This window comes from Osmerus eperlanus, chromosome 2 (genome assembly GCF_963692335.1).
Source record: "Osmerus eperlanus chromosome 2, fOsmEpe2.1, whole genome shotgun sequence".
Taxonomy (NCBI): domain Eukaryota; kingdom Metazoa; phylum Chordata; class Actinopteri; order Osmeriformes; family Osmeridae; genus Osmerus; species Osmerus eperlanus.
The window spans coordinates 22,239,634-22,267,632 of record NC_085019.1 but is presented as its reverse complement, the minus strand read 5'-3'; the positions used below and the strand labels follow the sequence as shown (position 1 = coordinate 22,267,632).

The 27,999-nt window shown below is 43.5% G+C and overlaps 1 protein-coding gene across 1 annotated transcript; it reads right to left on the bottom strand.

Moving 5' to 3' along the window:
- Positions 1-1,537: 1,537 nt before the first annotated feature.
- LOC134035532 (GTPase IMAP family member 8-like) lies at positions 1,538-27,466 on the bottom strand. Its single transcript, XM_062480443.1, has 9 exons — positions 27,359-27,466; positions 27,066-27,131; positions 26,309-26,803; positions 26,090-26,248; positions 21,694-22,398; positions 12,246-12,974; positions 4,029-4,667; positions 3,601-3,678; positions 1,538-3,395 (listed from the first exon to the last, which is right to left on the bottom strand). Exons 2-9 carry the CDS (start codon positions 27,073-27,075, stop codon positions 3,016-3,018), a joined length of 3,195 nt encoding a protein of 1,064 aa, XP_062336427.1. The 5' UTR covers positions 27,076-27,131; positions 27,359-27,466; the 3' UTR covers positions 1,538-3,015.
- Between the last annotated feature and the right edge of the window lie 533 nt (positions 27,467-27,999).

The following is a 27,999-nucleotide window of genomic DNA, read 5'->3' as shown; positions in this document are numbered from 1 at the left end:
TATAGTCCACAATCATCTCCTTGGTCTTGCTGATGTTGAGAGAGAGGTTATTGTCCTGGTACCATGATGTCAGGGTGTCAACCTCCTCTCTGTAGGCTGACTCGTCACTGTCAGAGATGAGGCCCACGATGGTTGTGTCGTCAGCAAACTTAACAAGGAGGTTGGAGCTGTGCGTTGCCGCACAGTCGTGAGTGAACAAGGAGAACAGGAGAGGGCTGAGCACACAGCCCTGGGGGGTGCCTGTGTTGGTGATCAGTACGGATGAGGTGCGGTCACCGATTCTCACCACCTGTGGCCTCCCCTTCAGGAAGTGGAAGATCCACTTGCAGAGGGAGGTGCTCAGTCCCAGGTCCACAAGCTTGGAGACCAGTCTGGAGGGGATGATGGTGTTGAATGCTGAGCTGTAGTCAATGAACAGCATCCTCACATACGTATTCCCTTTGTCCAGGTGGGAGAGAGCGGTGTGCATAGTCATAGCGATGGCATCGTCTGTAGACCTGTTGGACCAGGGTGGGGGGCAGCGAGGAGCAGATGAATGATTTGACTAGCCGCTCAAAGCACTTAATAACACCCATTGGAAATGCCAGTCCTAGGAATTAATGACTGCATCTTTTGTTATGAACTGCATCATTTCAACATATTTGTGAAATAATAAAACACAATGCCTGCCTTTTCCCTCCCACATGAACAACATAGGCCATACTTATGTAAAATGAGCTGGTTTTGGATTGTGTTGGACGGTTTAGCATCTATAGCTCCAAGAGGAAAGTTTAGTAGTTTTATTACAAATAATTGAAAGCTTAATGTATACCAGTAGTGCTTCAAATTATTGGGTGGTATAGTCTCATAAAGTTTCGTGCGTATGTTACTCGTGTGTACCTGCTACTCGGAGCAGGTACACATTTGAACAGTAGATGGCGTAGTTCTGCCAATTTAGTGGAATTTAATCTGAACCCAGATAACGATGTTACACATACAATACATTCATAAAAATAAAAAAAGGACAATGATTACGTTTTTTGGGGTCTCAAAACATCCAACTTCATCCATTTTCAAAATCAATGTTGAACTAAACCAAACGCCAACGGATGGCAAAGTCTACAATGGCCGCAGTGGGCAACGCTCTTAGCGTAGAAAATGTTACGCCTTTGCAAACAGAATTTACGTAGCCTGCCTACTCCCGCCCACATTAAAGTCATTAGCATACATTGTTGATATCCAGAATTCAATTCTGGATATCAAGAATTCGAATTGTTGATATCCAAAATGCAATTCTTGATATCCAAAATTCGAATTGTTGATATCCAAAATGCAATTCTTGATATCCAAAATTCGAATTGATGATATCCAAAATGCAATTCTTGATATCCAAAATTCGAATTGTTGATATCCAAAATGCAATTCTTGATATCCAAAATTCGAATTCTTGATATCCAAAATGCAATTCTTGATATCCAAAATTGGAATTCTTGATATCCAAAATTGAATTCTTAATATCAAAAATTCAAGAATTCATTGGTTAAATGATAAAACGGCTTGCCATACATTATAATAGTTTGCTCGGATGGCGAGAATAGCCTATCACCGCTCTCTCTTTTGTCTTTTCCGCCATCATACCGTTAGAAAATCACGGTTTTGGTGATCGACCTTTGCTGCCTTTTGAAGTAGGACGTGCACGTGCAATTTCTGATAAGTTTAGCCTGATTGAAATTAACCACATGATTTGGATGCGGATCAGCCGTTGACGAACCGATATTTGCTGTTCTCACTCATCTCGCTAATGTTAACGGGCTAAAGGGACAATTGATTAACTTAGCTTCAACCCTTAGGACGAACGGGGCCCTGGTGATCTTCGTTGTTTGTATTATTCCCCAGCTAGCTAAATTGCACATGTCTGTTGATTCGATAGCGATTGCTGCCTTTGCTTACGTTTGTATTTTTGGTGCAACTATGCAGAAGTAGTTTTAATTAATAGTGTGTTTATTGTTATTATTTGCTACAGAATGCTTAGCCTATCAAGCTCAAATGAAGCAGACAGTGTACATGCTTTCGAGTACCTTAATCGATAGGCTAGGCTACTGACCAACGTCAATTATTAATACGTCAATTAATAATTGGCAGCATTTATGCCATTTAGAACACTTTATGAGTGGAAGGTCTCTAAGTAGCCTAACCTTATTGCTTTAGGGGAAATAGTACGAAAATATGTGCAATATTACATTAGTTATTAAACTAGGCTATTACATTAACCTGGGGGGGGGGGGGGGGGGGGGACAGACAGACTTATGTCGTTGTTGTAACATTCATTCATTCATTCTTCCACAAATGAAAACACTGATCAACCATAAACTTAATCATAAAGTAATGAAAAATATGAAATATGATATATAAAACTGTACAAAACAGAATAAGGAATAACAGATTAAGGACACTCAGTCCTCACTGTCAGTGTCAGGACAGTTATCTTCCAGTTCCTCAGTTTCTTTTGTGTTGGCACAATTACAACAACGACATAAGTCTGTGCAACACAGTCCTGCAGAAAAACATCAACATCTGCCTGTCTCACACGCACTTTTGCAGCCGCAGTGTATCACATGCAAAACACTGTCAGGGGCCGAATTTCTGTTACGTGCAAGGTCCCATCCTCTATTTGCCAAACATATCCATCCATGTTGACAAAAAGCAGCTACCTTATTGGTGTAGAACGATCACGTGTCGAACCGTGCCACCAAAATCCTATTACGTCCTGAAGAAACTAGTTCTGTATAAAACATTGACGCAACGATAATCGACTGGAATTTCAGCGACAAACTTTTTTTTGGTAGCTTAGCACGACTCGTTCTTTTTTATGAGCTAAAGATTGTGTAGATGCCAGACTGTGGAGAGGGAATCATTTTCTAAAAGACTTTTTGTGGTTCACCTTGCGGCCTATATCTGTACATAGTGTATTCACTACTAGGCTGAAACATTGGTGTTATACACTCATCCTAGGTCTGACACTGTTCTCAGCATGTTTTATTTGAAGCCAAGAGTTGTGTATGAGGCAGGGTCATATTTAGCCAACATAGTTTTCATCACAAAACATGAGAGAGATCCTTTCTTCAGGACCATGTTGATGGTGGACCGTGCTCTGTCCTTCCTCACTGCCTCCACCTTCACTGCCTCCATCTCAGCATTGTTGATCACCCTCTCCTTCAGAAGTCCTTCCAGCAGATCATCCAGAACAGGCATGGACACTCGCTCCACAAACTCCAGTCTTGCAGAGCGCAGCTGCTCCTCTGCAGAGCCCTTCTGAGCGTGCTCAGTCCTCCCTGAGCTGTGGTGAGAAAGTCTGGACCCCAGGGAGCCGTAGCCAGAGCTCCTCAGAGACAGATCAGATCCACCATCTCTCCACTCTGTAGAGAAACACAGCAGGTCAGATATTGGGGCCTGTTAGCTTCCTACTCAGGGACCAGATATGGAACATTCAACTGACTGAAGGACAGACATACAGGCAAACAGACATACATGAAGGCAGGCAAGTAGGTAAAGTATCTAGACAGGCAGACAGAATAGAAAGAGAGAAAGACAGACCGGTAGACAGACAGATAGGTATCTTACTCTCAAGGCTCCACAGTGGTCCAGTCTTAGATCTCCAACCAGAATCATCTTCTCTCTCAGCTCTGCTGTCTCCACTCACTGCACAACAACAGTATACAAATAACTAAACAAAGTATTACATAGCATTTTACAGTACATCCATTGACAAACACAGATAACAAAAGACTGACAACTGATGACTGTTTGCTAAAGTACTGTACTACATAGTATGTAATTGAAATAAGAAAGTAGCACATGGAATATTACAATTATGGGTATTGAATTGGTTCTTATAGACACATATTTCTACATTTATATTTCTGTCTGTGTTCGAATATTTGTATCGTCTTCCCTTCTGTTTTTTCCTTCTCTTATTCCACATTTAGGGTTAGGTAATACAATTATATATGTCAGAGCTGCTGTTGGTACAGCAAATAGTCAAGACTCACTGTCTGGAGGGAGGAGGTTGTAGCTCCCAGCTCTTCTTACAGGCAGTAGTGACGTCTGGTAAAACATGTTTCCTGTCACCATCTCCTCCATCTTGTCCAGCAGCTCAGTGACCTGAGTGTCATCACCACTGTTCTCATTGTTGAGGACATGATACCTGTTCCCACATTTCTCAACAAGCCCCTGGAGGGCCTTCCCTTCTCTCTCAATGTGCTGCTCAATGGTTGTGTCTCCCAGATGGTCCCCATGAGTGAACAACACTATAGTGTGACTCCAGACTCTTTCACTGAGAAGCTGCAGGTGTCCCTCTACTGATCTTCTGTGTTTCTCTGGGAATGATTGATCCAGCCGTATGACCAGGAGGATAGTGTGGGGTCCTGGAGGACACAGAGACACACTGCGTACTATCTCCTGTTTAACCAGCTCAGTAGTACTCTCTACAGTGAGATCCCTCCACCATCCTGGAGTGTCGACCACAGTGACCTGCCTCCCTGCTACTTCTCCCTGTCTCTTCACACACTGAGCAGCTGTCCTCAGGTCAAACTCCTCTCTGCCTAGGATGGTATTTCCTGATGAACTCTTCCCTTCAACTCTCCATCCCAGCAGCACAATCCTCAGCTCTGAGAGATGGAGGGAGTCACCTGTCAGAGAGAGAGAGAGAGAGAGAGAGAGAGAGACCTGAGGTACAAGGCACGAAAGTCTTTTTACGCCATCAAATAAAATTTAAAAATTTACATTCCTATCAAAATCTGGCTTCAAATTATTGAAGCCATTATATAACTATTGTGAAATCTGGGGCCCATTCACAAACCAAGAATTTGCCAAGTGGGACAAACACCCAATAGAAAGCCTGCACGCAGATTTTATAAAAACATACTAAGAGTTCAAGGCAAAGCCCCAAACAATGCCTGCAGAGCTGAATTAGGAGTGGATCTTCTACTAGTCAAAATACAGAAAAGAACAATTACATTCTACCTACACCTTAGCCAAAGTGATAAAAACACCTTACACCACAAAGCCCTTCTATGCTAAAAGATGAAGCAAGCCAGTCCAAGCTAGTCCAGAAGCTCTGCACACCAAGTGCATCAAGACAGCAGCCACATAATAAATCCAAAACAAATAGCAAAACAGAAAAAAGAAAAATACATTGTTTATTGGAAAGAAGTTACACTAAACTAGAATGCTATCTGAATCTAAAAATACTTTACACAGAGTACCTGACCACTGTGTCTGAACAACAAATAAGGAAGACATTAACTAAATACAGACTCAGTGAGCACAGCTTGGCCATAGAGACAGGCCGTCACAGGCAGACATGGCTGCTCACAGGGAGGAGAGGCTGTGCTCTGTCTGCTCACAGGGAGGAGAGGCTGTGCTCTGTCTGCACACAGGGAGGAGAGGCTGTGCTCTGTCTGCACACAGGGAGGAGAGGCTGTGCTCTGTCTGCACACAGGGAGGAGAGGCTGTGCTCTGTCTGCACACAGGGAGGAGAGGCTGTGCTCTGTCTGCAGACAGTGAGGAGAGGCTGTGCTCTGTCTGCACACAGGGAGGAGAGGCTGAGCTCTGTCTGCCCACAGGGAGGAGAGGCTGTGCTCTGTCTGCACACAGGGAGGAGAGGCTGAGCTCTGTCTGCTCACAGTGAGGAGAGGCTGTGCTCTGTCTGCACACAGGGAGGAGAGGCTGTGCTCTGTCTGCTCACAGGGAGGAGAGGCTGTGCTCTGTCTGCCCACAGGGAGGAGAGGCTGTGCTCTGTCTGCCCACAGGGAGGAGAGGCTGTGCTCTGTCTGCAGACAGGGAGGAGAGGCTGTGCTCTGTCTGCTCACAGGGAGGAGAGGCTGTGCTCTGTCTGCCCACAGGGAGGAGAGGCTGTGCTCTGTCTGCTCACAGGGAGGAGAGGCTGTGCTCTGTCTGCCCACAGGGAGGAGAGGCTGTGCTCTGTCTGCACACAGGGAGGAGAGGCTGTGCTCTGTCTGCAGACAGGGAGGAGAGGCTGTGCTCTGTCTGCCCACAGGGAGGAGAGGCTGTGCTCTGTCTGCAGACAGGGAGGAGAGGCTGTGCTCTGTCTGCACACAGGGAGGAGAGGCTGTGCTCTGTCTGCAGACAGTGAGGAGAGGCTGTGCTCTGTCTGCAGACAGTGAGGAGAGGCTGTGCTCTGTCTGCAGACAGTGAGGAGAGGCTGAGCTCTGTCTGCTCACAGGGAGGAGAGGCTGTGCTCTGTCTGCAGACAGGGAGGAGAGGCTGTGCTCTGTCTGCACACAGGGAGGAGAGGCTGTGCTCTGTCTGCAGACAGTGAGGAGAGGCTGTGCTCTGTCTGCACACAGGGAGGAGAGGCTGAGCTCTGTCTGCTCACAGGGAGGAGAGGCTGTGCTCTGTCTGCACACAGGGAGGAGAGGCTGTGCTCTGTCTGCAGACAGTGAGGAGAGGCTGTGCTCTGTCTGCACACAGGGAGGAGAGGCTGTGCTCTGTCTGCTCACAGGGAGGAGAGGCTGTGCTCTATCTGCACACAGGGAGGAGAGGCTGAGCTCTGTCTGCTCACAGGGAGGAGAGGCTGTGCTCTGTCTGCAGACAGGGAGGAGAGGCTGTGCTCTGTCTGCACACAGGGAGGAGAGGCTGTGCTCTGTCTGCAGACAGTGAGGAGAGGCTGTGCTCTGTCTGCACACAGGGAGGAGAGGCTGTGCTCTGTCTGCACACAGGGAGGAGAGGCTGAGCTCTGTCTGCCCACAGGGAGGAGAGGCTGTGCTCTGTCTGCTCACAGGGAGGAGAGGCTGTGCTCTGTCTGCACACAGGGAGGAGAGGCTGTGCTCTGTCTGCCCACAGGGAGGAGAGGCTGTGCTCTGTCTGCACACAGGGAGGAGAGGCTGTGCTCTGTCTGCACACAGGGAGGAGAGGCTGAGCTCTGTCTGCCCACAGGGAGGAGAGGCTGTGCTCTGTCTGCTCACAGGGAGGAGAGGCTGTGCTCTGTCTGCCCACAGGGAGGAGAGGCTGTGCTCTGTCTGCAGACAGGGAGGAGAGGCTGTGCTCTGTCTGCTCACAGGGAGGAGAGGCTGTGCTCTGTCTGCAGACAGGGAGGAGAGGCTGTGCTCTGTCTGCTCACAGGGAGGAGAGGCTGTGCTCTGTCTGCTCACAGGGAGGAGAGGCTGAGCTCTGTCTGCTCACAGGGAGGAGAGGCTGTGCTCTGTCTGCAGACAGGGAGGAGAGGCTGTGCTCTGTCTGCACACAGGGAGGAGAGGCTGTGCTCTGTCTGCAGACAGTGAGGAGAGGCTGTGCTCTGTCTGCACACAGGGAGGAGAGGCTGTGCTCTGTCTGCACACAGGGAGGAGAGGCTGAGCTCTTTCTGCCCACAGGGAGGAGAGGCTGTGCTCTGTCTGCTCACAGGGAGGAGAGGCTGTGCTCTGTCTGCCCACAGGGAGGAGAGGCTGTGCTCTGTCTGCACACAGGGAGGAGAGGCTGAGCTCTGTCTGCCCACAGGGAGGAGAGGCTGTGCTCTGTCTGCACACAGGGAGGAGAGGCTGAGCTCTGTCTGCCCACAGGGAGGAGAGGCTGTGCTCTGTCTGCACACAGGGAGGAGAGGCTGTGCTCTGTCTGCTCACAGGGAGGAGAGGCTGTGCTCTGTCTCCCCACAGGGAGGAGAGGCTGTGCTCTGTCTGCACACAGGGAGGAGAGGCTGTGCTCTGTCTGCTCACAGGGAGGAGAGGCTGTGCTCTGTCTCCCCACAGGGAGGAGAGGCTGTGCTCTGTCTGCACACAGGGAGGAGAGGCTGTGCTCTGTCTGCCCACAGGGAGGAGAGGCTGTGCTCTGTCTGCACACAGGGAGGAGAGGCTGTGCTCTGTCTGCACACAGGGAGGAGAGGCTGAGCTCTGTCTGCCCACAGGGAGGAGAGGCTGTGCTCTGTCTGCTCACAGGGAGGAGAGGCTGTGCTCTGTCTGCACACAGGGAGGAGAGGCTGTGCTCTGTCTGCCCACAGGGAGGAGAGGCTGTGCTCTGTCTGCCCACAGGGAGGAGAGGCTGTGCTCTGTCTGCAGACAGGGAGGAGAGGCTGTGCTCTGTCTGCTCACAGGGAGGAGAGGCTGTGCTCTGTCTGCTCACAGGGAGGAGAGGCTGTGCTCTGTCTGCTCACAGGGAGGAGAGGCTGTGCTCTGTCTGCTCACAGGGAGGAGAGGCTGTGCTCTGTCTGCACACAGGGAGGAGAGGCTGTGCTCTGTCTGCCCACAGGGAGGAGAGGCTGTGCTCTGTCTGCACACAGGGAGGAGAGGCTGTGCTCTGTCTGCCCACAGGGAGGAGAGGCTGTGCTCTGTCTGCTCACAGGGAGGAGAGGCTGTGCTCTGTCTGCTCACAGGGAGGAGAGGCTGTGCTCTGTCTGCTCACAGGGAGGAGAGGCTGTGCTCTGTCTGCTCACAGGGAGGAGAGGCTGTGCTCTGTCTGCCCACAGGGAGGAGAGGCTGAGCTCTGTCTGCACACAGGGAGGAGAGGCTGTGCTCTGTCTGCACACAGGGAGGAGAGGCTGTGCTCTGTCTGCACACAGGGAGGAGAGGCTGTGCTCTGTCTGCAGACAGGGAGGAGAGGCTGTGCTCTGTCTGCACACAGGGAGGAGAGGCTGTGCTCTGTCTGCCCACAGGGAGGAGAGGTGGAGACAGAGCTCCACTTCCTAATGGCATGTGACCACTAAAGAATTTCGAACCACATACTTCCCTAAAATAATGGACATATACAAGGAATTTGAAAGTGGGACAAATAGAGAGAAACTGGTTTATTTGCTGGGAGAAGAACCTAACTTCTGTATTTTAGCAGCAATAATGTGTCAAACATAACATGTTTTCAATTTTGTATTTTTGTTTAAATCTTACTGTAATTATTATTGTTGGAATGCTGCTTCAGCATTCCAAGTATTGTTCTTTGAATCTTTATTCAACTTCTTCATATTGTTATTCTTCTATTTCTTCCGTGACACCTTTCAGCTCCTTCAAATCTTCAGCTATTAAAACCGTTCAGCTATCAAAGAATTCCGCCGTTTCAGGCTATGACTGCTATGACTTTTCAGCTTTCTACCACTGTTTGAATTAATATAAATCAATATTCATAATATTTTAAACATGGTTTTCCAATTGAGTTTTTTTTTTTATCCTCTCAATCCTCTTAAACTTCAACTTTCAAATCCTTATTCTTCCTCAATCTTTCAGCTACAGCCACCATTTAAACTTTAAAATGTTGACAAAACCCAAAACTATTTTTTTTTAAATTCAGCTTTAAGATATCTATTCAACTTTTTTCAATATCACTGATTATGTTTCATGCGTTTTTCAAACCGTTTCTGAGATTTACATGGGTGTGTAAGTGGAGAGCCTAGTGCTGACAAACGATTAGAGTGGAGGGGAGCTTCGAAATCTTCTTCAATTTTTTTTTCTAGTTTGCCAGCCCAGCATTGCCACAATTTTCACTCTTCATGCTTCATTTTTGGATCAATAGATAGCTAATTTTGTGCTGGTCGTAGACAGTTGTCTGTGGAATCCATCAGATTTACACATTTGTTCAGAGCCCCACCAGATTGAGACAAAGTCCAACTCTCGCCCCATAGAGACCAATGCAAATCTGGTGACACATTTCTCAGAAAGGAACACGTTTTTGAAACTGCCAGTACAGTCGTATTTCTGCCGCACAGACATATAAAGGATATCTGTGGTTTCGGCAGAGTCTTTGGTCTCGGAAAATATCCTTATTTTTTGGATTGGACGTATAGTTTTGCGTCTAGGTTAACTTGTTTGAGGTGTGGATGCTAGGTAAATGTATGTTATTAGCTGCGTTGACTGTGACATGGACTGACTTCATGCAGCGCTGCAGCCGGCTGCAGGCGACTGACTTGAAACAGTGAATTCTGGTTAGACTTTTTGTCCGACTTGAGACGGCGCCGAGGCTAGGTCACTGTGACGTAGCCATCAAAGTACCGTGAGATCGATTCGAGAACTGCCGGCTGTGTAGCCGAGCGCATTTTCTCAAGAGCAACTGCACGGGTTCTAATGACGACACAGCTATTTCATGATTGGCCAGACTCACACACGACCATATCTTTATTATAGGTGCGTTCGACATGAGCTGACTACATGCAGCGCTGCAGGCGGCTGACTTGAAACAGTGAATTCTGGTTAGACTTTTTGTCCGACTTGAGACGGCGCCGAGGCTAGGTCACTGTGACGTAGACATCAAAGTACCGTGAGATCGAATCGAGAACTGCGGGCTGTGTAGCCGAGCGCATTTTCTCAAGAGCAACTGCAAAGGTTCTAATGACGACACAGCTATTTCATGATTGGCCAGACTCACACACGACAACTTTGACGCGTGTTTTGTAATTATTCTGACACCTTCAGTTTCGCCAACGCTCAAATCCGGACCAAACTGTTTAATTGAATTAAAAATGTGTTGAAGAAAGGGTTTTAGTCCACCTCTTCACTAACGGAAAGACTAAGTTTAATTATAAATAAAGTAAAGTAAGCAAACAGCGCTTGATCGGCCATGACTGACGTCAACGCAGCAAACCACGAGAAGCTGGAATGTCCGACTTTACAGAGCCGTTTTCAACTCCTCCCTGACTGCAAGCGGCTACTCAAAGGTTTAGGTTAAAAGGTCAATAAATAGTTAAATGTTCAGCATAATCTTTTGAATAAATAAGTAATATATTTTCTGTTAATATATGTCAATTCATTTCCTGTTATTTAGCTGAAACTATACAGAAAAGGGGGAACCTATTTTTCTTTCTGCTTGGGAATTGTTTTAATTGTTGCTGTCTATGGCAAGCCGTTTTATCATTTAACCAATGAATTGTTGATATCAAAAATTCGAATTTTTGATATCAAGAATTTTATTTTGGATATCAATAATTCGAATTGTTGATATCTACAATTGCATTTTGGATATCAAGAATTCGAATTTTGGATATCAACAATTCATTGGTTAAATGAGGATCGTTTTCCAGTGCACTACAATCAGGAGAGCCAAACGAGGTGCTATGCTGGTGGCATGTATGTGGGAGTTATAAGCATATAGCCGACGCATATAAGAAGTCAAATAAGTTGTCTTTTATTTTAAGAAGAAGAAGTTGTACCCCTCCAAGTTTATTCCTCTTGAGTCAGAGAGGCCAATGAGGTATGTGTTTAGTTGTGTTAATTGCTTTTCTGTGTATATATTTTCTGAACTAGAGCCCGACCGATAAAGGATTTTTAAGGCCGATACCGATACAAATATTTGGTGATTAAAAAGTCAGATATTCCGATATCGGCCGATATAAAAATATATTAAAAAAATCCAGAAACCCCTAACAAAACAAACTGATTTCCCTAACAGTAGTTATTTGTAGTTTACATTTAGTCACTTTTAGCAGAAGTTCTTATCCAGAGCGACTAAGTACAGGGACATTCCCCAAGGCAAGTAGGGTTAAGTGCCTTCCCAAGGACACAACGTCATTTGACATGGCCGGGAATCGAACCAGCAACCTTCTGATTAATAGCCAGATTCCCTAACTGCTCAGCCATCTGACTCCTGTTATTATTTCCTCACTAAAATAATGTTAATGCAGTTTCTGATAAATAAAATGTATAAAAATACAAACTTAAGATATGAAACTTAAAGTCCTTTGAACAAAAACACAATAAAAAAAATACCGATACCGATAGTTTGGAAAATGCCCAACGGCCCGCCGATATATCGGTCGGGCTCTAATGTGAACATGTGTAAGTTACGTGACTGTGTTATTGTGTAATTAGCCAATTAAGTGTATTTTCGTATACGTGTTGAATGTGCACTTTATTTATTCGTTTTGTATGTACATTTCGTTTATTCTGTGTAAAAGATTGTTTAGACTCGGGTTAATTGAAGTTTTATGTATTTCCTTTCTTAGTTCTGATGGCATTGTTGGAGCATTAAGGTTAGCATGTACAAGACATGTTGAAGACTTGTGTCCAATAAATGTCTGTTAAAAACCAAAGAACGACATCAGCCTTTGATTCAACTCCAGGTGAGTAACGATGTGAGTTACAGAAACATTCTCTGAATATGAGGTGAATATATCTTAAAAAACAATTAACTGGAAATACTTTACACACAGTATTGTTCAACAATAATTGAAACATTTTCTCATAATATAACCAGTCTCTAAATATCCAGTATACAGCATGTCACATTGATTAGGCTATTCACACCAAGACTCTGGGTGGACACTGAAAGAAACTCACCCATTAGTGATCTGAGAGTCTCTCTCTGTTCCTGCACCTTCATCAGCCTCTGTTGTGCTCTCTCTTCCTCTGCCCTCCTTCTCTCCTCTATATTCTCTATCTTCTTCAGGATCTTTCTGTTCATCTCATAGTGGCCTCCTCTGTTTCTTGCCACCATCTCCTCCATCTTGTCCAACAGCTTGGTGACCTGAGTGTCATCACCCCTGTTCTTATTGTTGAGGACATGATACCTGTTCCCACATTTCTCAACAAGCCACTGGAGGGCCTTCCCTTCTCTCTCAATGTGCTGCTCAATGGTTGTGTCTCCCAGATGGTCCCCACAGGTGAACAGCACTATAGTGTGACTCCAGACTCTCTCACTGAGAAGCTGCAGGTGTCCCTCTACTGATCTTCTGTGTTTCTCTAGGAATGATAGATCCAGCCGTATGACCAGGAGGAGAGTATGGGGTCCTGGAGGACACAGAGACACACTGTGTACTATCTCCTGTTTAACCAGCTCAGTAGTACTCTCTACAGTGAGATTACTCCACCATCCTGGAGTGTCGACCACAGTGACCTGCCTCCCTGCTACTTCTCCCTGTCTCTTCACACACTGAGCAGCTGTCCTCAGGTCAAACTCCTCTCTGCCCAGGATGGTGTTTCCTGATGAACTCTTCCCTGCACATCTCCACCCCAGCAGCACAATCCTCACCTCTGAGAGATGGAGGGAGTCACCTGTCAGAGAGAGACCTGAGAGACAAGGCACAAAAGTATTTTACGCCATCAAAATAAATGTAAAAATTGACATCCCTATCAAAATTTGGCTTAAAATTATTGAATTCATTATAGAACCCATTCCAATATATGGCTGTGAAATCTGGGGCCTAGGGCCGGCCCAAGGCATAAGCGAACTAAGCGGCTGCTTAAGCAGCCGAAGCACATGAAACAAGAACAAACAAAACTAGAGAGGGTACAATTTCGGAGGAACTTGTAGGGTGTGCTTGCTTGCGTCGGTTGCACAGGGGTCCCTTTTTTAATGACATTTTTACAACTGATATTTCTGTATATTATATATAAAAAGGCATAGGCCTAATTATTATTTATAAAGATTACATAGATTTAAAAGCATCATTTTTTTGCTGTTCATTTACAACTCAAAATACTAAGAGTGAAGTGTAGAATTAAATAGTTGTCTTCTCATTTCCCCTGCAAGAGGGAATAGTGATCAGCAGCCTCATAGTTGAATCAAAACGAATACATTTGGCAGACCGGTGTAAAAATGGACATAATCTCTATGATTTAAACATCCTTTTAAGTTTTTCCCTTCGTGATATTTTCAGGCATTTAGCCTACTCATATTGCATTCATTTATTAATAAAGAACCCCCTTTGAAGATTATTCTAACAGCGACGTTACCGGCAGTAGCTATCTCAGATGGAATCGCGATTCAAACAGTACCATCGATGGTACTATTTGAATCGCGATTCAAACAGTATTTTCAGTTAGCAGATCTGCTAACTGAAAATATGCCCCCCAAAAACGTAAATAAGCAATGACATTTATTTAGTGGAAAATCGCTCATTCATAAAAAGCTCACTGGTAGCGATCATTGTCAGTAACAACGCAAAATGCGATATAGCCCTGTGTGGAGAAGCTGCCCCGGTAAATTGTACTAGCCTACTACAGTCAGTGGCGGCTGGGACTTTGCAGAGGCCTCCCCGCAAAGTCGGAGCTCTTGGCCCCTTCCATAAATCCACTTAAAATGTATCTCCATCTATTATCTTATACCACTGCCAACAGACTGATTGCTGTCTACCTTTAACTATAGCATATATTCAGCAATGTGAAAGAGAAATAAAAAAGTTTAAAAATAACAAAAGCACAACAGCAGCCTATTTGTCATTCTTCAAAACCAAAGACAGCGCTATAGCCTTCTGATAGTTCAGCACCGCCACACTGAAATAACACACAATCAATGGGGGGAAAGGAAAACATTTATTCTTGAATAAGTAAGCAAGTATATTGGTTGCTGGTCTTCACCAGCAACCAATATACCTGCTGCTGCGGTAGTGTTTCGTCTGTGGAGATGCTGATGGTAGCTACCTCTCTGGCTGGTCTAAATAAGTGTGTAATCTTTGGGTGTTTTGCTCGAGCTTGTTCAGACAACAGTTTATTGCTGCGCTTTTGAGCACCGCTTGCATATTTTCTTTTACTTATGTCTCTACCGTCATCTAGCAAAACGTAATGAGTAGCATTTTTTTATTTGCGCGTTCAAGAGGCGTAATGGCGTAGTAATGCACGTAAGATACGCAAAAACCATTGTTGCCAGATTTAGGGATTTTGAGACTATTTAGCCCATGGAAGTGGATGAAGATCTGTTACATTTACATTTAGTCATTTAGCAGACGCTCTTATCCAGAGCGACTTACAGTAAGTACAGGGACATTCTCCCTGAGGCAAGTAGGGTGAAGTGCCTTGCCCAAGGACACAACGTCATTTGGTTTGCATAGCCGGGAATCGAACTAGCAACCTTCTGATTACTAGCCCGCTTCCCTAACCACTCAGCCATCTGACTCCCATACGTTGCCTACATTACGGGATTCCTTTTAGCCTGGCTCTGCCCTACGTACTTCAGCTCAATTTTGATTTTGCTTCTGTACTAGGTTTGGGATTTCGGTGTATTAGTTGGTTTTCAGAAACAATTTTTTTGTAGGTCCAATCAGCGAACAGAGGGAGTTGCTGAGAACGATGACGTTGATGTCGTGCATTAGTTTGAGTTGTAGTTCAGTAATGGCAGCGGAGAAAGATGCGAGCGAAGCTATTCGGTCTGTTGTGGCAACACTGACGAATATCCATAAGTTAAAGCCGGAGCAAGAACAATCCTTGCTGAGTTTTGTTGGTGGCCATGATGTTGTGGCCCTCCTCCCCACGGGGTTCGGGAAAAGTTTGATTTTCCAGCTACGGCAGCTAGCTCCGTTACAGTAGTGGTGAAGGAGTTGGCTAAGGCGAACGCTAGCGATTGGTTATGGCAGATCAGAGTGGCTCTGAGCAGATCCAATAGTTTTAAACTTCAACAGAGTACCCGCCTTCAAGGAAGTTAACGCTTGTCAATGGAGCAATCCTAGACCCTCTGTACAAATGAAATGTACGAGGGTCTGGTTAGGACCAGGCTAGATTCCTTTATAGACCGCAAGGTGAACCACGAAAAGTATTTTAGTAAATGATTCCCGCTCCACAGTCTGGCATCTACACAATCTTTAGCTCCTAAAAAAGAACGAGTCGTGCTAAGCTACCAAAAAAAAGTTTGTTGCTGAAATTCCAGTCGATTATCGTTGCGTCTATGTTTTATGCAGAACTAGTTTCTTCAGAACGTAATAGGATTTTGGTGGCACGGTTCGACACGTGATCGTTCTACACCAATAAGGTAGCTGATTTTTGTCAACATGGATGGATATGTTTGGCAAATAGAGGATGGGACCTTGCACGTAACAGAAATTCGGCCCCTGACAGTGTTTTGCATGTGATACACTGCGGCTGCAAAAGTGCGTGTGAGACAGGCAGATGTTGATGTTTTTCTGCAGGACTGTGTTGCACAGACTTATGTCGTTGTTGTAATTGTGCCAACACAAAAGAAACTGAGGAACTGGAAGATAACTGTCCTGACACTGACAGTGAGGACTGAGTGTCCTTAATCTGTTATTCCTTATTCTGTTTTGTACAGTTTTATATATCATATTTCATATTTTTCATTACTTTATGATTAAGTTTATGGTTGATCAGTGTTTTCATTTGTGGAAGAATGAATGAATGAATGTTACAACAACGACATAAGTCTGTCTGTCCCCCCCCCCCCCCCAGGTTAATGTAATAGCCTAGTTTAATAACTAATGTAATATTGCACATATTTTCGTACTATTTCCCCTAAAGCAATAAGGTTAGGCTACTTAGAGACCTTCCACTCATAAAGTGTTCTAAATGGCATGAATGCTGCCAATTATTAATTGACGTATTAATAATTGACGTTGGTCAGTAGCCTAGCCTATCGATTAAGGTACTCGAAAGCATGTACACTGTCTGCTTCATTTGAGCTTGATAGGCTAAGCATTCTGTAGCAAATAATAACAATAAACCTACTATTTATTAATTAAAACTACTTCTGTATAGTTGCACCAAAAATACAAATGTAAGCAAAGGCAGCAATCGCTATCGAATCAACAGACATGTGCAATTTAGCTAGCAGGGGAATAATACAAACAACGAAGATCAACAGTTAACTTAATTTAAATTAGCAAGAATATAGACTAATACAATAACAGGCTTAAATTAACTGACAAGTTACATTTAAATTTACATTTAGTCATTTAGCAGACGCTCTTATCCAGAGCGACTTACAGCAAGTACAGGGACATTCCCCCGAGGCAAGTAGGGTGAAGTGCCTTGCCCAAGGACACAACGTCAGTTGGCATGACCGGGAATCGAACTGGCAACCTTCGGATTACTAGCCCGATTCCCTCACCGCTCAGCCACCTGAATCCCAAGTTAGCTATACAACTTCTCAAAGACGCACAATCTCAACTGCGGTGTGAAGCGCGACATGCTATTCTCCGACATGCACTCTAACAATCACATAGACGTCCTAAAATTTTGTACAGCCCTATTTCTGATACCATGGCGGCAGAAATTTAGTCGTGGCGGGCCGCCACGGCAAAATAAACATAGAGGAAACGAACGTTCAAGGTCCCATCCTCTATTTGACAACCATATCCATCCGTGTTGACAAAAAGCAGCTACCTTATTGGTGTAGAAGGATCACGTGTCGAACCGTGCCACCAAAATCCTATTACGCTCTGAAGAAACTAGTTCTGCATAAAACATAGACGCATCGACAATCGACTGGAATATCAGCGACAAACTTTTTTTTGGTAGCTTAGCACGACTCGTTCTTTTTTATGAGCTAAAGATTGTGTAGATGCCAGACTGTGGAGCGGGTTGAAACGATAACAGGGTTCACCTTACAGCCTATTACCCGGTAGTTGAAACTTGGGGCTCCCAATGAGCGCCCTCAAAGTTTTTTAATTTTTTAGGGTTCCTCCGGTAGACCGGTAAAACCTATTGTTTTTGTTAGTATTCCTATTATTATTATATTTCTCCGTTAATTGGCTCAATAGCTCAAAAAGTCATTGACCTGATTTTTTCAAATTTGGCCCAATGATACAACAGGTCACTCACTACTCCCAGACCGCTAATGGCCCATGTACGCCCATAGGTGGCGCTATAAGCCACGCCCAAAGTCTACGTGATTTCCCCAGCGCCCCATTATTCCAAAATGCCTGAAAATTGGTATACATACCTTATTTCTCATGGGGAACAAAAAATCCTCAAGAACCCATAAGGTCCACCATTATAGATTTTGCTGTACTGTCCAAATTTGGTACAACTTTCAAAACCCTTCTCCTCATGAACCATAGATCCAATCGACTTGAAAATTGTTACAGATTTGTAGAACACATGTCTTTCTATAGGGTGAAATTGAATAAGGAATGCAATACAAAATGGCTGAAAGAAGTGTATTTATGTAAATGTCCACATTGCCACAATATCTTTGTGTTAATAAATCAAATATAATTTTGACTGATGGTTTTTCAAACATTTGTACCTTCAAGATGACATCATTCTGAAGTACTATACGCAATTTCACCTTGATATGTCAATATATGATTGAATTCAATTGAATTGCTCCATAGCGCGCGCGCTCCAAATTCTCAGACTCATCCTGCCCCTTGACACTAGGGTGACCACCTGTCCCGTTTTGCGTTGTGTCGCACAGCATTTTCACCCCTTGACCCGCACATCCCATATTGAAAATGCTGTGAGATACAGCGCAAAGCGGGACAGGTGGTCACCCTACTTGACACGCGCGAGCTTGGCGAGACGCACACACATCCTTTCTGGAAATTGTGTGCTGACCAACCCCCCACCCTCGATTTTTAGCTCCTGTTTCATTTCGCTTCCAATCGCAGGTCGCCGTTACGAATATAAATTATTTTTAGCACTTTTAGACCTTTAGATCGTGAGTCTGAAGTGATGGAAAACCAAACTCGAAAAGTAGCTAGCTCTAGCTTTTTTCCTCTGTGTTTTTAATTAGTGAATCATTTTGCATCTCAGCGAATTGTTGATCAAAAATGTCGAGGAGGGCAGCCTTTAGGAGAAAAAGTAATTCCCCACAGACCTGTCGGCTCAGAATTTTGATTTGGGGCGTGAAAGTATTTGTAATAAGCCTATGCGCCAGGGAGACCGCATAGGCTTAGGCGGCAGCCATGTTTTGGTCGCGTCATGTTCATAAGTTCACCATTTTACAGTTAAGTCTACACGAAAAAGGTCGAGGAGGGCAGCCTTTAGGAGATGTGGGAATTGTGCTTTTAGCCAGATGCTCCGATTATTTTTGTGATTTGTGGACTTGCAATTGGAGTGATACAGCGTCCCGGGGGTACATTGTTTTGACGTTAGCCTCAGAGTCAGACTCGGCTCGCCCACTTGCAGTGTGTAAATAATTTTGTATTTCACTCAATTGTACTCCAAAACGTCAGGGAGAACTGATGTTTGTAGACAAGGGCCTGCTAAAGATAGCCAGTATATCTGATTTTTCAAGGCGAGCCTGTTTCATTCGTCATATGCCCTGAGAAAGCGACATACGTTAGCCAGGCTAGTTTTGCCAATTTCAGTAAGTCAGGCTATTTAAAAGTCTCTGACAGTCAGAATCACTGTTTACAGGCAAAGGTCGAGCTGGTCTTTTGTCAGATGTGTATATATTGACCAGCCTGGAATCGAACCTGTGTTTTGAGTGACTTTGCATGGGTCTCCATCAGGTCAACACATTTGGATTCAAGTTCAAGTAACTGAAACTACAAAACTGTAGTTTATGTCAAGTGTAGATGGAAAAAGCCCTGCCTGCCAGCCCTCCAGAGACAGACAGTCATCCCACAGACACAGTAGCTCTGCAGACTGCTTTTTTGAGGACATTGATGAAAAAGGACAAACCAGCATTTTTTACTTTGATGAAAGTCTAAATGTTTAATCCTTTCCATGTCCCAGTATGCCAAGCTGCTGACTTTGAGTGTCTTAAGTGATTAAACCAGTTCAAGTGATAGACTTTTGACCTGAATCCAATGATTATTCATCTGAATAAAAACCACTCAAGAGAAGTACTGCTTCTTTATTAATAGTATTTATGTATATATAATTGCGCAGCTCCCCCTGTCAATGATCTAGCACCTCCTCAGCACCTGTATTAAAAATTCTCTGGCGCCGTCCCTGCCCAGGGTTTATTGTAACTGGTGTTGGAAAACACATGTAGTAGGGCAGAATAGAGGGACTGGGCAAAGGGTGCTGGTGTGGAAAGTCCCCCAAAACAGAATGGGCAGAAAATATTAGATGACATTGTATCGAGGCCCAATTGGAGAAGAAGCCATAGGATATTTACAATTGTAGTAGGCCATTAGATCTGTTTTAGAAGTTCAGGGGTGTAATTTGTTGGATATGGAGCCCCCACCCTCCACTTCAGAGACAGTTGGTGACAGAGAGGTGCAGACATTAAGTTAAACAGTCATGAGTTAAGAGTAGAGTAAAAAATACAGATCCCCCCCCTTTCTGAATAAAGTTCGACTGATCTGATTGGTTGATTTCTGTTGCTATGAAAACCAGTTTAGCAAAGCTAACTAACATTGTTTTAGCTAGCTTGCATTACCATTCAATAGCTAACAAAACATTAGTAAAAATAGCTTGCTAATCGAGCATAACTTGTTAATGCAGTAGACTCAGAGACCTTATCGCGTCACTAGCATCTCGTCATATCACAGTCGGCACACAGCTAGATAATCAGCTGTCAGCGCTCTTGAGTACCCAGCATGCAGTGCGGCATGTCAAAAAAACGCAAAGACTTGAGGAAAATGGTTCGGTTACAACGGCCATGCAAGGGATTTCAGTTGTTGTGTTCGTTCAGTTAGATGTTTGTAATGTTATTGTTTGTTAGTTAATATAATCTGCATGAGTGATGAACCCTAGCCAATTGCGAATGAGGCTATTCTTGAGATCTACTCCAGGAGAAAGTGAATATCCGTGGTTTTCAAGCGATCTTTCAGAAAGATTGTAAACAATGTTGCGGTTGATATGTACTTGTTGTGGGAGGTAATTTTTGGACTACATCTAAACCTCATGCGGCTGCTGCAGCATTTCTGCTTTGGCATGACCTGCGCTGGGAGAGGTAAATAGCATGGATGGGGATAGTGTGCGGGCAGATGTGTCTTTATATAGGGTGATATGAAATGAGAAATGCAATACAAAATGACTGAAAGGGGTGTATTTATGTAAGTGTCCACATTGCCTCAGATAGTTTCACCAATTGAAAGACTTTTGATTTAAGTATGGGGAGTGCCGAACATGTTCTGTCGCCGTTTGACTTCCTAAACAGCTGTGTAGATGTTTTTGTTAGCTACTAGTGTGTCTCGCGTAGGCTACAGCGTGGCAGTGAGCTACACTAATTTGAAACCACAGGTAATGATAATTTTACCAACAAATCATTTACTTGTAATATAATGTCATAATAAATCCTACAACGAAAATGTATTTGTGAGGAATGTTTATTTTAACGATTGAAAACAGATGCATCATAGACCGCTATAGTATGTGTTGCCCGGGCAACAGAGGCTAATGTCATGATGCTAATACTTAAGTGAAATAGTAGACTACTGTTTCCGAAAGTAGATGTACTTCCTTAATAATATCAGCTTATATTGTACATTACACTTCACAATTGTGTTTCATATCACAAAGTAAAATGAGTAAATAGTTATCAACATGGCCTTTTGCTTGTGGCGTTTCTGAAGCTGCCTTGAAGTAAAGCTATAGTTAGCCTAGCTAACTCCCAGAAGGTAACGAGCTGCAAAACTAATGTTCTGCTACAGGCAGTCACGTGTTTTCGTGATGTTAGTGACGTTAGCAACGTCAGTGACTGTGGCTAGCAAGTTAGCCACCGTTAGCTTCACTTTTCTCCACAAAAACGTAATTTCAGCCTAAACCGTTCTACGGAACGTAAATAAAAATCCAAGCAACTCAGTCGCTACCAAGACGAAACATTTGACACTGACGTTGTCTATGTAGTCCAAATACTGACGGATCCTTAGGGGTGGGAAAATAAATAATAATAATAAATATATATGAGAGAGAACAAAGGTTGTGCTCTCGCCGAAGTCTTGAGCACACCCAATAATGTGAGTTGCAGAAATGTTCTCTGTTCAGGTGAATGTATCTTAAAAAAAAATTAACTGAAAATACTTTATACACAATATTGTTCAACAATAATTGAAACATTTTCTTATACTATAACCTCTAAATATCCAGTATACTGCATGTCACATTGATTAGGCTATTCACACCAAGACTCTGGGTGGACAGGACACTGAAAGAAACTCACCCATTAGTGATCTGTTAGTCTCTCTCTGTTCCTGCACCTTCATCATCCTCTGTTGTGCTCTCTTTTCCTCTGCCCTCCTTCTCTTCTTTGTCTTCTCCATGATCTTTCTGTCCATCTCATAGTGGCCTCCTCTGTTTTTTGCCACCATCTCCTCCATCTTGTCCAACAGCTCAGTGACCTGAGTGTCATCACCCCTGTTCTTATTGTTAAGGACATGATACCTGTTCCCACATTTCTCAACAAGCCACTGGAGGGCCTTCCCTTCTCTCTCAATGTGCTGCTCAATAGTTGTGTCTCCCAAACAGTCCCCATTGGTGAACAGCACTATAGTGTGACTCCAGACTCTCTCACTGAGAAGCTGTAGGTGTCCCTCTACTGATCTTCTCTCTTTCTCTGTGAATGAGACATCCAGCCGTATGACCAGGTGGAGAGTGTGGGGTCCTGGAGGACACAGAGACACACAGTGTACTATCTCCTGTTTAACCAGCTCAGTAGTCCAGTCTACAGGGTGATTCCTCCACCATCCTGGAGTGTCGACCACAGTGACCTGCCTCCCTGCTACTTGTCCATGTCTCTTCACACACCGATCAGCTGTCCTCAGGTCAAACTCCTCTCTGCCCAGGATGGTGTTTCCTGATGAACTCTTCCCTGCATTTTTCCCCCCTAGCAGCACAATCCTCAGCTCTGAGAGATGGAGGGAGTCACCTGTCAGAGAGAGAGAAAGAGAGAGACACAGAGAGAGAGAGAGAGAGAGAGAGAGGGAGAGAGAGAGAGAGAGGGCAAACTATAGATGCATGAGACAGATTGAGAGATAAAGTGAGCTAGAGAAAGACAAATGGCAAACAGAGATTGCATTTTCTTTGTGAAGTTTACAATGATCTTATTTTACAGGTTGTTTGAGTGAAGCATCTACACCACATAGTAATAATGTGTGTTGTAGAAATGTTCTCTGCTCAGATGAACGCATCCTACAAAGAACTACAATTTACTGATATAGACATTATGCACAATGTTGTTCAGCAATGATTTAAATGACATTTTCTCATGTTAAAACCAGTCTCTAAATATCCAGTGTAGGGCTGTATTGTTAGAGACCTGAATGATACAGCCCCTTTGTCACTGGTCACTCAAACACTCATCTGGGACAGTCGTTGATTTGCACAAAAGGGACTGTAATGTTAAAATGACAATCACACTTTCTAGAACACACCTCTGGAGAGGTGGTGAAGAGGGCTGTCTTTAACCACGGATCAGTTAACAATAACTAATGATTACTTTATTACTTGTATACTGTTTGGAATACTCTGAATATAAACAATGTTTGAACTATACCCTGCTATATTAGCTCATGAAAACATCAACATGGAACGTCAGGGCCATTTCTAGGAGCCCTATCTAAAGCTTAAACAAACACTATCTAGCACCATGAATGCAGCGTCTTCTGTCTGTGGTGGCGAAGGCTTTGTTGATGTCACCCTCTAACGTTTCTGGTGGGAGTAAAACCTCTCATATTGTGATAGCCTAATATTTAACTGCCCTTCATTCCCATATTCTTTGTCCAGTGAGATGTTCAACTTGAGTGTATCAGACACCTGCACCTTATGGATCTATAATAAACCGTATGGGAGCTTGCCTGTGTTCCCACAGCCCTATGTGCCCACAGCCCTATGTTCCCACATTTGTAAGAGCTTTTTCAAAATTAAGGGTTCACCATTCCGTAGCTGGCGATTTGAAGGAGCTAGCTAGCTTCCAAACTCTCTTGACCCTAACCCTAAATAAATCTGGGAACATAGGGCTGACGCCAACCGTACAACGGAATGTTAAATCGAATTCAAGCAACGCAATCGCTCTACCAAGACGAACACAGCAGTAGTCTAGTTGTAGTAGCTAGCTGTACCATTTTACACTTCCCTCTTAGTATTTTGAGTTGTAAATGAGCAGCAACAAATCTATGTTTTTAAATCTATGTAATCTTTATAAATAATAAGTATGCATTTTTATATAAAATATAGGCCTACATAAGTATCGGTGGTAAAAAGTCATTAAAAACGGATCCCTCTGCAACTGACGCAAGCAAGAACACCCTACAATTTCCCCAGAAATTGTACCCTCTCTAGTTATTATTGTTGGAATGCTGCTTCAGCATAAATAAATATTAATAATGTTTTTTAACATGGTTTTCCAATTGAGTTTTTTTTCTTTCAAATCCTCTTAATCCTCTTAAACTTCTTCAACTTTCAAATCCTTTTTTCCTCAATCTTTCAACTAGAGCCACCATTTAAACTTTAACCCTTGTGTTATCTTCGGGTCATTCTGACCCATCAGTCATTGTGACCCACTGTCGTATTGCGACAAATTTACCTCATACAAAAACAAAGTGAAGCATTTTCTTTTAACTGTCGGGCTGTCTCAGACCCCCCACATTGCAATGGTTAAAATAATTTTTTTTGTTTTTGTTTTTGTATTGGGTGAAATTGGGTAAACACAACGATGGTTCGTTGTGAACCTTTGGGTCATGTGACCCGAAGGCAGCACGAGGGTTAACATGTTGACAAAACCCTAAACTTTTTTTTAAATCAGCTTTTTGATAACTATTCAACTTTTTTCAATATCACTGATTATGTTTCATGAGTTTTTCAAACCGTTTCTGAGATTTACATGTGTGTGTATGTGGAGAGCCTACAGTGCGGCTGTAACGCTTAGGACATCTGTGGTTTCGGCAGTCTTGGGTCTCGGAAAATATCCTTATTTTTTGGATTGGATATCATATGGTGAATTAAATCTTTGTTTTCAACGAGGTCGGCCAGCCTGGCCATGTAGGCTATGTTGTCCATAAAAACGATATCCGATAAATTCTCAAAATGTAAACATTTAAAAATAAAAAATGTTAATTGTCAAACCAACATTTTTGTCCTGTGTGTAAGAGCGAGATAGACGATCTGTCATAGCCCCCAATCAAGCAGAAGAGAAATTTGTGAAGATTGATGACACAAAGTTAATCATAGAAGATGAAATGTAGCTTAGTCCTACATGGAGTTGTATGCCCCACAGCACGTGTTTTACAAAGACTACGGCAACAAAAGCCAAACGTTGCCACGTTATGTTGGGAATGGGATGCTGTTGCGACGGTTGTTGGAGCAACAAGTTGCCTAATTAGCCTGTAGCCTATGCCATGTTTATGTACCATGTCAGCTTTACATGTATAAAAGGAAAGCTCAGAGAAGGTGAAAGGCTTGGTGACCGGCGTGGAGAAATGCGCGTCTAGTGTGAACAGCATCGCGCCATTCGGAGCAGATTGTGGCGCTTCAGGGCGCTTCGCAGCCAGTGTGTCCCAGGCGTTAGCTACATTGAATCTATGGCTCTGGATTGATTGCAATGTCTGAACGTCAGTTTCCACGCCTACTGGCCTCCTCTCATTATCATATTGGGAACAATGAATAAATGAATGAATAAATAAATGAATAAATAAATGAATAAATAAATGAATAAATAAATGAATAAATAAATGAATAAATAAATGAATAAATAAATGAATAAATAAATGAATATATAAATGAATCAATCAATCAATCAATAAATGAATAAATAAATACATGAATACATAAATGAATACAAAAATAAATACATACATAAATGTAAAATATATGTAACTATTGATTGACAATTGTGCATTAATTAATACATATATTCGTTTATTTCAGTCTAAATGCATGGATGTGGACATTTATTTATTCATTCATTTGTAAATATGGCAGGTTTGGTCCTCCATAGTCATCAAGCTCTGTGGAAGTCTGGTAATGACCATTAATTAGAATAATGTGTGCTGGAGCAGGGAAACATCTAAAACATTCAGGACAGTGGCCCCTGAGGACCAGGATTGGACAGCCCTGCAGTCGGGCTTTCCATAATCCGGAGGTAATAGCGTAGCCTCTGAGGGTCAGTTTGCATACTGTGATTATGGTTAAGTCCATATATACATAGTAGAGATAAAGCGTCTCTGGCCTTACACCAGTATATTGCATGTCACATTGATTAGCCATTTGTTTGTGATGACCTTCCATGCTGTGCTGAGGAATTTTATGTACAGATTCATGTCCCGATTAACAGTCAAAGAATACAATTGTAACTGTCTTAACCAACCCTGCACTTAGTGATACCAGATATACCTCCCAACCCTGGAAACACTGGAACACGCATCTGTACCTGTTTTAATTATTGTGCATATATTTGTAATGTTTGTATATGTATGTAGGTATTTAGGTAGGTAGGTAGGTAGGTGTGTACCCCTCTTGTAAAATGGTATGTGTACTTTTCTATCCGGACCTTGAGTCTGCAAATAAAGTTATAATTAGGCTATTCACACCAAGACTCTGGGTGGACACTGAAAGAAACTCACCCATTGGTGATCTGAGAGTCTCTCTCTGTTCTTGCACCTTCATCAGCCTCTGTTGTGCTCTCTCTTCCTCTGCCCTCCTTCTCTCCTCTATCTCCTCTATCTTCTCCAGGATCTTTCTGTCCGTCTCATAGTGGCCTCCTCTGTTTCCTGCCACCATCTCCTCCACCTTGTCCAGCAGCTCAGTGACCTGAGTGTCATCACCCCTGTTCTCATTGTTGAGGACATGATACCTGTTCCCACATTTCTCAACAAGCCACTGGAGGGCCTTCCCTCCTGTCTCAATGTGCTGCTCAATGGTTGTGTCTCCCAGACAGTCCCCACAGGTGAACATCACTATAGTGTGACTCCAGACTCTCTCACTGAGAAGCTGCAGGTGTCTCTCTACTGACCTTCTGTGTTCCTCTGGGAATGAGACATCCAGCCGTATGACAAGGAGGAGAGTGTGGGGTCCTGGAGGACACAGAGACACACTGCGTACTATCTCCTGTTTAACCAGCTCAGTAGTCCAGTCTACAGGGTGATTCCTCCAGCATCCTGGAGTGTCGACCACAGTGACCTGCCTCCCTGCTACTTCTCCCTGTCTCTTCACACACTGAGCAGTTGTCCTCAGGTCAAACTCCTCTCTGCCCAGGATGGTGTTTCCTGATGAACTCTTCCCTGCATATCTCCCCCCCAGCAGCACAATCCTCAGCTCTGAAAGATGGAGGGAGTCACCTGTTAGAGAGAGGGGTGGGGAGAGAGACAACGAGGGAGAGAGAAAGGGGCAGAAATAGATTTATGTTATAAATGTACTGAACGATGGAAGGACTGGTAAATTATACTGTGAAGGTAAATAAAACTGTTGATTACATAATATCCTACATAATATCCTGTTCATTTTTACAGGTGACATGGTGCAATGAAAACCTTCAAATGTATCCGTAACTTCTAACATGACAAACTTCCTGGCTGAAACACTTCAACAAAGACTGTTCACCTGAAGCCATAGTTGATAATCCTTCTCCTCTCTTTACTCATGGAGAGAATGAAGAGCAGGCAGGGTCTAAATATATAAAACATGCCAAAAAGTAATGTTACCATGGTGACACGACATGATATGTTGGTTTATTAATCAACCTACTTGTGTACTTGGAATACAGGTCAAATCTTAACTATCTGTTAAGATCCAGCATGTTCTGACCTGTGTATAATGTAGCCCATTGTTACAGTTTATTAATTTAGTTAATCTGGTTAACAATTAATTACATTTTCAATCGACTTTTAACTTACCTATACCGACACGACGAAGCCTAGCAGACGACAAAGTAAAGAAGTTTGTGTGTCAGGTGAAATAGAAAGTAGATCCAAACAGGTTTGGATGGTTTAACAACATTCTTGTGGACTAGGCCTTGTTTTGGCAGCCACCACCCGCCCATGTTATGGGTTTAAGATGGCACAGGTGAGTGTTCATTATTGTGTCCTTGAGATACCCTGATGTGTTGCATGGTCCACTTGTGAAGGCTGTCGTGGGAATGAGAGAGGAAGACATGTAGAAATGTCCTGAGCTGGAACCCGGACCACTGTGTGTGGGACCCGTGTGGTACACGCCAAACCCAGTGATCTACCGGGGAACATAGATCTCTCCTTTTGACTTCTATCTAATCATATATTTTACCTTTATATACCTTCTATATTTACACATTAATTTGTCTGGTATTGTTGTGCTGATTGTAAAACATAGTAGTTAATTATTTCGGTTAATCTTATATAAATTCAATTGGCAAAAATCTACCTTAACATTCATAAGATTATAGTAACAAATCTATTTAGATTTTAATGAGAAAGACTTTGTATGTACCCAGCATTTTATAAAATATGTCAATGATGGCAACCATATAGCTCAAATGTAGATAAATATACCATTTGTAACT

Bases quoted from the DNA above. Each gene is read 5' to 3' on its own strand.
- LOC134035532 (XM_062480443.1), bottom strand. The intron at 26,249-26,308 runs TCAACAATGAGA...ACAAGGTGGAGG, and splicing joins TGGGAACAGGTATCATGTCC to AGATGGTGGCAGGAAACAGA. The intron at 22,399-26,089 runs GTGAGTTTCTTT...TCTCTCTGACAG, and splicing joins GACTCTCAGATCACCAATGG to GTGACTCCCTCCATCTCTCA.